The 13,151-nt window shown below is 44.2% G+C and overlaps 1 protein-coding gene across 4 annotated transcripts in view; it reads left to right on the top strand.

Moving 5' to 3' along the window:
• The window catches only part of PIGL (phosphatidylinositol glycan anchor biosynthesis class L), a 62,376-nt gene that overhangs the window by 40,851 nt on the left and 8,374 nt on the right, over positions 1–13,151 (top strand). For 3 of the 4 annotated variants that reach the window (XR_011326059.1, XM_069791117.1, XM_069791116.1), the window contains exons 4-5: positions 5,976–6,043; positions 10,609–10,713. Coding sequence is in view for 3 of the 4 variants with exons in the window: in XM_069791117.1 (XP_069647218.1) it covers positions 5,976–6,043; positions 10,609–10,713 (173 nt within the window). In the remaining variant the exon portion in view is untranslated. The remainder of the gene's footprint in view (positions 1–5,975; positions 6,044–10,608; positions 10,714–13,151) is intronic. The other variant, XM_069791115.1, reaches the window with a different exon arrangement.

Here is a 13,151-nt window from a genome sequence, read left to right as displayed (position 1 = left end):
ATTGATGAAGAGAGCCCGCCTGGGATTTAGGCTTACATTTAGGCTTAAATTTGAAGTACATTGGCAGGCATGTGTTAGAGGCTAGATTAGTACGGTTAGGGGTCAGGATTGAAGAATATTAAACCAGGGAGATTTCCTAGCACTGGTATAGTTTGGTTTTGGTTTTTTCCCCCCACAAAACAGGAATAAGGGCCTAAGCATGGAAAAGGTTGTGTTCTGTTCTTTCTGTTGAACCTTGCTGTGATCAGGCATGTCACTGTCACACACTGATTAGCAGCAAAATCACAAAACTCTTAAAGCCTTTCAGCAATTCACAAAACAAGAAACCGCATCTCCTGTAGCATGAAAGCCCCATGAGCACAAAAACCAGCATCATGCATCCAACTTTGTATTGATTCTGAGGCTAATTTTCCATGAAATTCATTGCTCTGCAGGGAGACAAATGCAGTTTTCCTGGACTCCTTTCATGCCTTTTGGCCCCATGAATAGATAGGTTTTAATCTAATCTGAAAGCTCCTAGCACAAGAGGATTTGTATTGCATGTTTGTGACTCTCATGGGCACTAGGACAAGTGCACCAGAATCCCAGCAGAAATTCTGTAAACACTAGAACTCCTCTAGATGGTTAGAAAGGGTAAGATCTTTGCCTCAGAGAAAATTAAACTCAAGCTGTTTGTGCTGGGGGAGGCAGGAGTCTTCCACTAGCATACCATGAGCTGAAAAATAAAGTGCAGGGTTTTCAAAGCAAGAAACATGCACAGTCACTAGTATTCTCCCTGCTGTGCTGTAGGTGTCAGAGGTAGCTGTAGTAACATGGAACACTGTGGTAGGGCCCACTGCATTTCCCTCAGCACTGCCCTGAGCAGCAGTGAGGACAAATTACTGTAGCAGAACACATTAGCAGTACCAAAGGTGACTGAAGCAGCTTCTTGGGGATGGTGGTAATGAACTGCTCTGTAAACTTAACATTATTTTAAGTGTCCCAAGTAATCACACAGGTAACAGGTGTTTGCTATAATACCATTCATTTAGGAGCAGACCTAGTTTGCCAACAACAGCAAGGCAAGCACCTAACTACCTTTGTCAAACATTCTGCATTTTAAAACTTCAGAGCTTGCTACTGTTAGCCACTCTTGGAGCACCTCTGCTGTCCTAAGGTCCTAAGCTTGCCTTGAAAAGTAAACTGAGTCTATTTTTCAGTAATGTTGAAACTGACAGAATTGGTTTAACATGTTAGAAGAGCCTTGTCAAAGCATAAGCTAAGAGGGTTTCAAACACAACAAGCTAACTCAGTGGAGTTAACATGATTGGAAGACATGTAGTGTTTCAGCTATCACAGTGGGAAAACTTTCCCCAGATCTCCCCACAGACATAGCATAGACAATGGTATCTTTTATTTACCGAACATATGTGTCATCTGGTAGTGGAGAACCAGGCTGCAAATCCAACATGTCTGAAAGGAAAGATTGCAAGGCAAGGAGTTACACCATGTTATGCATAGTTTTGTTCCATTGCATAGTTACTCATTTCCCCAATTGCCCTGGAAGTCCATGAGTAACTCAATCTTCTTGAGAGCTACAGGGACATATTTCATCCAAGCTCTACATTAAATAGTGCAGACACAGAAATTAACGGTTGGTGTACTCAAAGCCAAAACTAATTTATAGACTTTGGAAATTATTTCCTGCCTGCTGGATTTATAAGCAAAAGCCAATGTTGCTGGGAGAGGCAGCCAAGGCTAGTCTGTCTCAATCCAGATTAGAAGGTATTCGGTGTGTAAAAAAAATAAGTTACATAGCATTGTGTAAGCCCCAGGCAGGCTCTAGATCATGAGATCCTACTCTTCAGGATCTCAAGTTTGGTGATAGCAGAGCTTGGATTAGGAGGTGACATCCTGATTGTGTTTGGGGCAGATGCAGTGCCAAGACCAGAATTCAGCAATATCACGTTCTTCCAAGCTGCTTTCCACTGTGGATTGATGGAAACATCATCCATACAACTGTTTGTGAAAGAGTCCCATTGTCTTGGGTCATCTCCAAATTAGCCTAGAAAGTCAGATCCTGCTACAAATGGCATTTAAGTTGGAGCTTATATTTGAGAGGGTGAGTTCAGCTCTCATGTTTTGGATTTCGGTCTCTACACCTAAAATTTGGGAGCATTTGAATGTGTCATCTTTGTAGAGAATTTTAAATGCTTTTGCAGAACACCAGATACGGAGTGCAGCATGTGGAGTTTGCTAGAGGAGGTAACAGAGCTGGGACAGACTTTGCCATCCCTTTTCCTCCCTTTGTCAATTATGTTGCAGTCTCCTCAGGTGTGCTTTGGGGTACATAAGTGGGAGGCCCCCAGGACCTTTCATTCTAAGAGCTGGTGTAAGACTTAGACACTTGCGGCTCAAACCCAGTGGACACTGGGATGTTGATCCTGATTAGATTATTCCATTTGCATCCAGTTATCCATTCTTTTTAATCCTTAGCTTCTCTGATTTAGTAGCAGCAAGAGAGAGCTCTGAACACACAAGAGATTCAAAGGGAGTTTCAATGTCACTGGCCTCTGCAAGTGTAAGTCAGGCCTGTGAAATGATGCTCAGAGGAAGGCCATTAGAAATGGCATTGCTTGCTATGGCATTTTATGGGGTGGCCCTTCTTAAAAAAGAAAGACCTTTCATTCCCCACCAGTCTACTTGAGCAGATGTGTGCTCTATTTGAAGCACTGGATGACACCAGAAAGAGTAAGGGAGACCCGCAGCTTTGAGTGCTTTGTGCCTCCGATGCACATGGTGTGTAGAGGGAGCATGGACTCCAGACCTCTCAAGAGTTCTCTTCTGCTGGTAACTGAGTAATTTCCTCTGTGTTCTCCCCCCTCCGGAAGGGATTTCTGGACCTGTTTGTCTTGGCTGTTGCTCTGGCTTCCACTAGTGAAAGCTCCATTTCCTGAATACCAAGGTCACCCAGAAGAAAACCCAGCAACACCAATGGCAGCGGCTCCCATTTCATAACAGGTGTGGGGAGGAAACTCCCTCTTGCCCTAAAGATTTCATTGAGCAATAATTTCCACATCAAGTATACTTCCTATCCCAGCCTTTTGCTCCCAGAACTGGCTAAGCCTGTTTTTAACCCAGACAGTTTCAAGATGTTCAGGTTTTCTCATCCTGCCCTGATTGTTTGCTTGATTTCATCATCAGCCTGGTTCAGGTTATGTGTTAAAAGCAAGCACACCAGCTAGCTGCACCATGTGGAAGAAGCGAATGCTCCCGTGTGAAAATATTTTCAGCATGTGAGAAGGAAATTCAGTTTTGTTGTTAGTGAAATGAATCCCTGAAGCCAGAGGAATATATTTACATGTGATTGCTGCCTGCTTTAAGTCACGAGCACCACAGTCATGCTGTGGAATCAGAGCGCTGTTTAGACAATAGACCTAGAAGCTACATACTGGATAGGTGGGACATCACTACTGTGTCAGAGCCAGCCTGTGTGCTCGGAGGGATCTCTAAAGGTGAAAAGCCAGTATTTCAAAGGTGGTCACTTTGCAGATAAAGTGAATGCCACTGTGGCCAGCTCAGTGTGCACCTACAAATTTGTATATTTGAAGAGACAGGGAATTCAGGTGCAAATGTCCTAACAGTAGATTAGAAAACATCAATTGAAAGTTAACTCCATGCAATCTCTAGCTAGTTCAGATGTTATGTAAGCCCAGCAGCACTAAGAACAGCAGCTCCTATTTCAAAATAGATGTGGAGAAGAAAAACCTCCAAAGGTGTTTCTGAACAGATAAGTTCCATGTCAAGAATTTAACCAGTTCCTAACCCAGCCTTGTGCTCCCACAGTTGGCCTGAGCCAGTTTTGTCAAAACAATGATTAGCTCATTATTCTGCTCATTATCTCAGTCTTCTGGTTTGTTCTCTTCTACCCTCTATAGAAGGAAAAATGTGTGTTTTGGCTTGCCTGGGGTTTTTAGCTTGGTTTCCTAAGGAAACAAGAGTAATGCAATTGTATTTATGTATGTGTGGACATGCATATTTCAAAAGACTTTAGAGCCCATTGGCTAATTTCAACCGCATTTGACAGCAGGGTAGTCATCTTAAAAATGTTATGTTTGTACAGGTTACATGAAAATAAATGACCAGGCAGAAGAGACAAACCCTCTTGCTGTCCCTGTTTAGTAAAAAGGTTTAGTGCAAGTCCAGCCCTTAGCAGACTTGCACTATTATTCACCTGCACAGGAATTTATTCTGCCTACAGTGAGTGGGGTACATTGTCATCTTAGGAAAGTGCCACTCTAGGTAGGAGTGACTTCAGAGCGTGTTTTTTCTTATCTATAAAATACAGGGTGCTATGCTCATTCCCTGAGCTGTACAGAATTTAATAATGTCTTTCCCAGATGAGCTACTCAAAAAGCTGATATCGTTAGAGAGGGCTTAGCACCATGCCACACCATGCAGACCCTGCAGAGAGCCTCTCAGGTAATACTGATGTACAGCAAAAGCAGCCAAAGCCAAGACATAATTTTTCTCCTTATAAAATAGGGGTTGACCAGAAAATGCTTCTTTGTAACTGAACAAAACTAAATTGGGTCCCACCAGTTCCTGCCAGTAATGAATAACCCTGCTGCTTGGTGGCAGCATTATTACAGCCACTGGGCAAAGTGGGAAGTCTAACTGTGGACTTGTACTGGGTGGGTGGGTTTATAAGCAGGCTTGTCTGGAGTTTGTGGTTTTTGAAGTATTTCTTTTTGTGTTTCCTCTCCCTCTTTACACAATATCCCCTGTGTTTGAGAGGGCCTCTCCTGTTGGAGGGTGGAGTAGCAAGTTGCAGGACAGGCAGGGCGGCTTTTGATCTTCCCTTGATCTTTAACCCAGTACTTCAGGCCCTGCATATAAAATAGATTTTGAGAAGGGAGCTGTGGTGAGTAAGCCAGGCAGTAGCATTTCCTTCCCTGAAGAGAGAACAAGCTGGCAAGGAAGCAGACATTGATTGAAATGTGGGGAGCTTTTGATTTCTTCCTGGTCATAGAGAAGGGAGCTGTGGAGAGCTCTGCTGCCTGGCTTCTCCCAGAGCAAAACCTAACTTTAGGCTGTCCAAGGACTGTCACTTTCACCATCTAGAAAGCCTACCAGCACACATACCCTGTCTGCTCTACACTGCGCTGCCAGTTTGTCTCCTAGAGTGGAAGCAGGACCCTTTAAGTACCCACTTCACAGTACTGAGCAGAGTGAGTCCTTGGGGTGGATGCTTCACCCGACAAATTATTTGTAGGTTTGAGGGCAGGGAGCCAAGGATTCTGTGCTTTGGATGGTGACATGTTAGTGCTGTGTTCACACATTACTTCTGCATTATGAAGTTCCCATTTCTCCCTGCAGAGAAGCAATAAACAATATGATCTTCTCATTCAGCGAAAAGCCTGACTTGGTTGTACAAAAAGTGCAGTCAGCTGATTCTTTAAAAGGCTTATTCTCATATCAGATTATTTTATCACTATGTTATTCTGTGATAAAGCCTCGTTACAATCAGGACAGTGGTACATGATTGTGTTGCTCTTGTTAAAGCAATATGTCCTGATTCACAGTACAACAAACTATAGTTTCACACTGTAATCTGCAGGCATTCTAGTATGTTCTCAAATCCAGGAGAGAGTGATTCATAGAGCTGGACCTCTTGGAACAAGTTTGCAACAGATCACTCTGAAAGTAACCTTTTGGCCCCCTAGTAAGTAACAAGTGCATCCTGCCAGTGGGAACATGGTATTTGTCATCTTTCTGTTTTTCGAGCTGTTAGTCTGTCTAGTCCTCTAGCTCCAGAGTGTGTTTGTTTAGTTGTGTTTCTGTAGCAGGAGTTCACACACAAGGTCTCATTGTGCAACACAAAAACAACTCTCTAGATGCAATGGGCTGGGACAGTGCTGTGTTAGAATGTCAAAGCTGGTAACTGCCCAGTCTCCTTCTTCAAAACGATTAATTGTTCTGTGGTTTTATTGCAGGTGGTAACCTTTGATGCAGGAGGAGTGAGTGGTCATGCTAACCACATTTCTCTTTACACTGCTTTAAGGTACAGTGTTCTGCACGCTTCATTGAATGCCTCACTGTACTGTTACAGAGTGAATATGGTGTTTGAGTGTAGGCAGAAAACTAGTAGCTAGACCCAAAAGCAGTGGTAACTTCAGTGATATAACTGAGTGCCAGGCTGTGGGACATGATAGTGTTTGGAGAAACTCTTACAGCTCTGTAAATGACCTACAGCATCCTTTATTATTCCATCTGCTGGTGCTTTGCCAGTCTCCCTTTCAGTGGACCCTCTTTGCTCTTCCTGTCCTTGATCCCACTGAAATATGCCACAGATCACTTTGCACTTCTGGTTTGAGGAGACTGTGAATAGCTGATGCCTGAGCTGGTGGTAGTTGGATTTTGGAAAGTTCTGCACCATTGTTCCAGAGGATGTTGTCATCCTGTCCAGGTACCTGAATTTACCTCTCTGACACAAGGACATTGCTCTTTCACTGGAGCTGTCCCTATTTACCAGTCTTCCTTAGTCAATTCGTTCCTTCACCACTTTACTCTTTACATTCTGAGAACCTCTGTCTCTGTGCTATGATGTGGGAAGGTTGCTAGACAAAAATCCCTTATATTAAAATCACCCAATTTTTGCTGGCAAGACAGCTACTGTATTTTATTTTAACCCTCTGCTCGTTCAGACCTCATTGTGTCCTAGAAAGATCTCCTCCAGAGCTGCCCCTGCCTTTCCCAGGCATGAGAAGAACTCTTTGCAAGTATATCTTGTATTTTTAGCACCCGTTTGTTTTCTGAATCATCTGTGCAATTCAAATAACTGTCTGGCTCTCTTTGCTAACAACATCACAGTGATTTGCCTTTCTCACTTGCCTAGAGAAAGCTGCAGTGCCACAGAACCCGTACTGTGACCTTCTGAGCTCCTCTGGGAAGATGCTGAAAGTCTTTGATGCTATCTGATGGCTGGAATTCGGTGTTAGAGGGGATCATGGCTTTTCCCAGCAACTTCTGAAATAGCCAAAGAGAAGGAAAGGAGGTGGAGTTAAGCAAACAGTGTGTTTGTTTAGGCTATTTGAAGAGATGCTTTCCAGCACAGTGTTATTTGAGGAGTGAGTGAGGAACAGAGCTTGATGACCGATGCTCACACCATTGGCACAGAGGGACTAGAGAGCTTCCAGCTGCCTGGACCTCTGTTTGCTCAGTCAGTTGCTGTATGGCCTGCAAATAGGAATGGAGGGCAGATTGTTAGGTGTCCCCCTACATTCTGAAGAGATACAGGTTAAACAAGCTAGCAGCTGAATTATGTATGAGAAAGTTAAGGAAAACTCTCAGTTTTGATCCCAGCTCTACTGTTGTCTCACTTTGTGACTGTGCAGAAATCACTTTCCCACTTTGTGCTTTAGATTTCCTGTGTGTGCAGTGGGGATGTTAACCCTCTTCTCGTCTCAGAGTATGTTACTAGGAAGTATTCATCATCTGCAAGTCCCTTGAACTCAGACCTTTGCATTAGTCCTTAGCCTACAGCAGAACATTGTCATGGGCTGATGAGATACATGCTGATAGGGACACCAGAGTATAAGCAGATCTCATAACTCAGGGCTGGTTTGTGTCTTGTCTCTCTCCCAGTCCTGAATCAGCAGAAATAAGCATGGTGGCCCAGTCATGTGCGTGTGGCAAGAATGGTGCTGTGGCCACTGAAAGGTTAAGTTTATCTTTTAGTGGCTTGCTTGCCCTCATTATTTTTCAGTTTGTGTCATGGGGGAAGTAGAGCGTGACTGTATCACTCCTGATTTTCAGTGCCCTGATGAGTTCTCACATATTGGCTAGTACAGGCAGCACTGGGAGCATATGCTGAGGCTTCTCACGTACCTCCCTGCCAGCAGGGCTTTGCAAAGCAGCGGTTGCTGCCCCTGGGGCCACAGTGCTACATGGCAAGAAAAAGGTAAATGAACTCTCCCCTCCAGGTATCATGTGCAATGTATTTATTAACCATCTTTAAACAAGGTCTGCAGGGTTCTGCCTCCACTGTGGCTGTAAGCAGAAAGGGTGAAGGAGAGGGCTGGTGCAGTGATCCTCAGCTCTTTTGGATGCTCCTGGTCTGTGGGAGATGGACTTGTGCCCACTACCTAAGAGATTACTTTCTGCAAGAACAGGGGTAGAACAGGCTGTGTGACCCATCCCACAACTCCTTACTTCAGGAGGTGCAAATTCTTGAACAGCTTCAAGGAACAAAACAGTTCAGGAAATGGTCATAGCTGAGCAGATGCTCAGTATTATCTGCTAAGGGCATAAATATTCTTTCTAGTGTCTGGAACAGAGGTTATGTTCAAACGAGCAGGAACTATTCAGAAGAAATGTGCCCTTCCCCTTGCAGCAGCCTTCCTCCTGACAGCTTGCAGAGAGTCCAGCTGCTGCTATGTGTCTAGGCTTCAGATCTGGGAGGAACTGTGAAATGCCAAGGTTTGAGGGTGGATTTATTCTTCTGAAAGGGAAAAATAAGAAAAAACAGGATGGGAGAGGAGCACAAATTGCTATTTGATTTCAGTCTCCCCTGGGAGTATTTCAGTTCTGGCTTCCAGACGGAAAAAAAAACCCAACCCAAAACCAAGAAAATCCCACTGTAGCAAAGAAGGGAGAATTGGAAGCAATCCTCTGTAGCTCTGCTTCTTTCCCTGTCACCTTGATTTGGCAACATCATTCTCTCTTATCCCCCAAAATAGGAGCTTTCCATGTGGCCAAGAGAGGCTGGATCCTTTACATGCATCCACAAGAGCAGGTCTTGAGTAACATCAAGGTCACTTTACTCCCCTCTCAGCATTTGGCCAGTCACTAGGCACTACGGTAATAAGCACGGTAAATAATACGTGACAGGAATATTTGAGAACCTCTCTTTCCTGCACTTTGAAAAGACAGTGTTTGCACTGAGATCACATGTAATATTGAGGTGGTTTAGTTTTGCATGAGTCATTGTGCATTTTGATTTTAAACAAGCCCTCCTGCCCAGTAACCTAGCAAATGGGGGGCTGTTGGTTTTGTTGTTTGCTGGCTTGCTTAGGGTGGAGAGGAGTGGTGTTTGTGAGGAGGAGGAAGGACTGTACCACTTTTTTTCTTCAGTGAACTATCAAATCCATTTCATCCCAGCTAGAACAGAAAAGAATACTCCTTGTCTGCTTAGGGCAGAGCAAACTGAGTGGAAAATAGGAGCTGCTATATTTAACCACTGTGCATTATGTTGTTATAGCAACTGCATCCATAAAACTTATATCAATGATGCCATATAAAAAGCTACATCAAAGAATCATTAGCAGAGCCTATTCTCGTCAATTCCGTTTGGAAAAACACCTCTCAGTCCTGCAAGATGAAACATTTGCCAACTCAGTGGTAGGTTGTAAATGAGACTGTGCAGTGGTAATATTTGGGAGCTTAGTGCTTTATCACTCTTGAGTTGATTATGATGCAGCTTGAGTGCCACCGATGCCTTGTTGCACTTACGTGTCACAGCCTGACTATTGAATGCCCCATTTATGAATGCCGTGGGACATAGCATTGTGCAGAAGGGTTGCACTGAGGCTCCCTGAAAGAGAAGGATTGATTAAATGCCAGTTTCAAATAAGTATATTGAAACAATGAACAATGCATTGTCCAGCCAAATCCCACAGACTCAGTGGGTACAGTTCTCAAAAGCCATCAACTGCATTACATCCCAACAAAGCACAGTTCTGCTTGTATTGAGTTTCCAAGGCCAGGTCTTTAAGGATGTTTTGAGCAGGGAGGAGGCTGGTTTTTGGGTGATTAGCCTGATGATAGTGAATGGTATCCCATCTACCATTTTTATTTGATGGGCTAGAATGGGACTCTGATCTCTCGCTCCTTTCAGCAGCTGTAGCCCGTTCATTTCAAATGAGTGGCATCTCATTTATGTTTTTAAAAGAAGGTGCTGTTTTGTATTTCCCTTGCCTTTTCCCAGAAAATCCTCTTTTCAAAACTGGTTATCATTTGCTCCGTCTTGGAAAAAGATTTCCTGTGTCATTGATGTGTTTGTTTGGGATTGTTTAGCCCTTGCTGGAGTTCTAGGTTCCCTGCAAAGTAAAGAAGAGTGTTGAAGAAATAACAGGTTCCAGCATCTTGTGTTTCAGCCTGTCCTTTCACAGTCCAGCTCATTTCTGGTGTTTTGTTTTACTGGTCCTAAATGTCCCAGGGGAACTTAGGAGTGGTGGCTGTGATTGCACCCAGGCTGCCCCCATGAGGTCAAGATGGAATTGTCGTCCTCTGGTTACCCTTTGGGACTCTGTCCCTTCCCCTCAGAGGACTCTGCCCCATGCCTGGCGTATATCCCATAGCTGGGTATGTTGTCCTAGATTTTATCTCATTCCTTTACCCTGCTCCCTCTTTCCTTAATTTGACTAAGTTCATTCATCCCAGTGCCCTTCCATGATACTGTTGAGAGCTGTTAGGATAAAGTTGAGCACAGGGCACCAGCATTACAAGGATTCCCCCCTAAAGAAGGGTTTTTTTCCAAAGAAAACAGCCTCAAGGCATGTCCTTCCCAGCGTCACTAGGCTGCTAGCAGCATGAGTGGAGCAGTGACACTGCACATTCTTCTCCCAGACAGTGCAGGGACCAAAGCACAGAGCCGCTCTGTCAACTGGAAGATGTCTGCATCAACACCTTTTTTTCTGACTGGCAGAAGCATCTTTTGCCACTGCAATATGCGTGAGTACAGAGTGCCTGAATAGTGTTTTACAAACTGCATGTTGCTACATGGTGTAGTTCAGGGTGCATGGAAATGGAGCCAGAAAGTCTGGTTAGGGAGGGAAGAGGCGTTCCAGATAGCAAACATTCAACATCTGGCAAGTATATCCTTCTAATGTCTTTGTGATTCCTAGGAGACTGGCTGTTCTTCCTCCTTCACATCTGTTTCATCAGATTAATTGGGCAGATTAGAGGTTAGGATCCTAAATGGAGCCCCAATGCATCTTTAAGACATCCATTCTTTGCCATGCTCTTCAAAATTGTATTTCCCCAGTGCTCTACAGCAGCCAGCGCCGTCAGTTCAGTGAAGGGTTTTGCCTTTGGCATGGGAGACTATTTGGAGAGTGAAGTCATTGATTTCAGTGAACAATTTATCATCAAACAGAACATCACCAAAACTGTAATCCACCCACCAGGGTGTCAGTCCTGCTTCTGTCCCGGAGGAGTTCTGTGTTCCCCAAGACTGAGGTTTCAGCCCCATCTTGACTTGTTCCTTCTTGCCATCATGGGGAGGTATCAGTGGTTGGTGCCTCTTAGGAGCTAGCCCACTCACTTTGCTGACATCTTTCCTTGAGGATGACTGAATAAAGACAGGGAATTTGACAGCTATCTCAGTCCTGCAGTTTGCAGGGTGAGAGTCGTTGGACCATTTCAGTTTTTCTGCTGAGCAGATGTAGCTGATAGCTACAGACAGCAATAGCTTTCAATGCAGCTGGTCCTTGAGGGAGGAGCCAGTGCCAAGTCCTTGCAGTGCAGAAATGGTGGGTGCCTTCAGACGTCTCAGTGTTTTGAAGTTCTTCATTGCAGAGGGTCTCACTTTCCTTCAAACATGGATCTGAACCTACCACAGGCATAATAAAGAGGGTGCATGAGAGATGCCCTGTAATCAGCTGGCCTCTAGCACTTGGTGGGTGGGAACAAGCCACCTCAGATCACTTTATGTTTAAAAAGAATTTATAAAAAGTTGCTCCGGAAAAAAACACATGGAAAAAGCTCCTGAAAAAGAGCCTGTTTGTGTTTGATTTTTTGAGATTTTATGCCAAACTCTTTCATTTCACCCAAACCGCAGCACATCCAATCTATAAAACAACATTCCCAAAATGGCAACAACAGAGAGCTGCAACCTCTCCCCTACTTGGAAGTGTCCCACAGAGACAGCTCCAGCAGGGTGGAGATGGGAGTGAGAAGATTGATTTGGGAGAGGATTGGCTAGTTTTGTGAACGTGTGCAGGAGGTAGAGTTTTGTGTTTCTCTCTCTGCAACCACAGTTCATTGCCATGTCTTGCCTGAGAAATACAAACCAGCAAAGCTGCAATTCCTCTGCAGCATTACAGCTGGGTGGAGCCCATTCCCATAGCTCTGCACTGAGCCTTGCTGAGTACTGAAGCATTTGGCTCAGGACAAAAAGGATGAGGGGAGAATCAGTTTCTTCATGCCTGTTCTTCCAGATCAGTGTCAGGTCTGCCTGGCAGCAGCCTTGAGGACCCTTCAGTAACCAAAATACAGTTTGTGTCTCCCTGAACCTTTATATAAGCACAAACTCCTTAATTTGATGCTGAATCAAACTTTCCTTCCCTGCTGAAGATGCTTTCTGCTCCTGCTGAAACATTTCCGTGTGAACTCAATCTCTCCTTGCTTCTGTTTCTAGTGGCTGGGAATGGTTATTATTAGTTCACTTTTGGAGCAGCTCTTCACATCCTTTAATTTGCTGTCAGTTAGCACTTTGAAGGTCCCTCCATGGTAGAGCAGCACACCCAGAACAGACACTAGGACTTCGAATAGCTAGCCAAATTTCACAACCACTCACTGCTTTATCTCTCTGAGCCTGTTTTAAAAAGTTCCCACCCTGCTAGCTTTAGCAAGTGCTGAATCACTTCTTTGGGTGGCCAAATTCTACTTGTGGGGGAAGAAACCTCTGGCAGAAGAGCAAGGCAGATATAATGGAGATACTTAAACCTCCACCCCCACCACATCCCCCTGCCGAAAAATTGCTGGTAATGTTTACAAGGCAACATTTAACAATCTTTGTCAGAACAGTAGGACTTGAGTAGTGGGGTAGAAGGTGGCCAATTCAATATTACAAGGCCATTGTTTAGTAGAAAATGGTACTGCTTACAGATCTTTGGCTCTGGAGAAGAGGAGACTGTTGGCAGGAGAATCTATTTAAGGCATATGTCTTCTGATTGCTGTTTGAGTTCTGCCATGACCTGCATTTCTGGCTTGACTTTTGCTTTGAATTGCTTTGGGTATTCATTACTGCGTGCTTCCTATTTTGTCTACGCCTGTGTAGCTAATCCTTTTCCTTGAACTTAACCAATAGCCAGAGATAATCCTAGTTTGAAAGTGACTGGAGAAACATAACAGTTTACATATAATGTATGTTTTATCCTGGTTGATTT

Source organism: Haliaeetus albicilla, chromosome 9, assembly GCF_947461875.1.
Source record: "Haliaeetus albicilla chromosome 9, bHalAlb1.1, whole genome shotgun sequence".
In the NCBI taxonomy this organism is placed as follows: domain Eukaryota; kingdom Metazoa; phylum Chordata; class Aves; order Accipitriformes; family Accipitridae; genus Haliaeetus; species Haliaeetus albicilla.
This window is presented reverse-complemented; position numbering and strand designations above follow the sequence as displayed.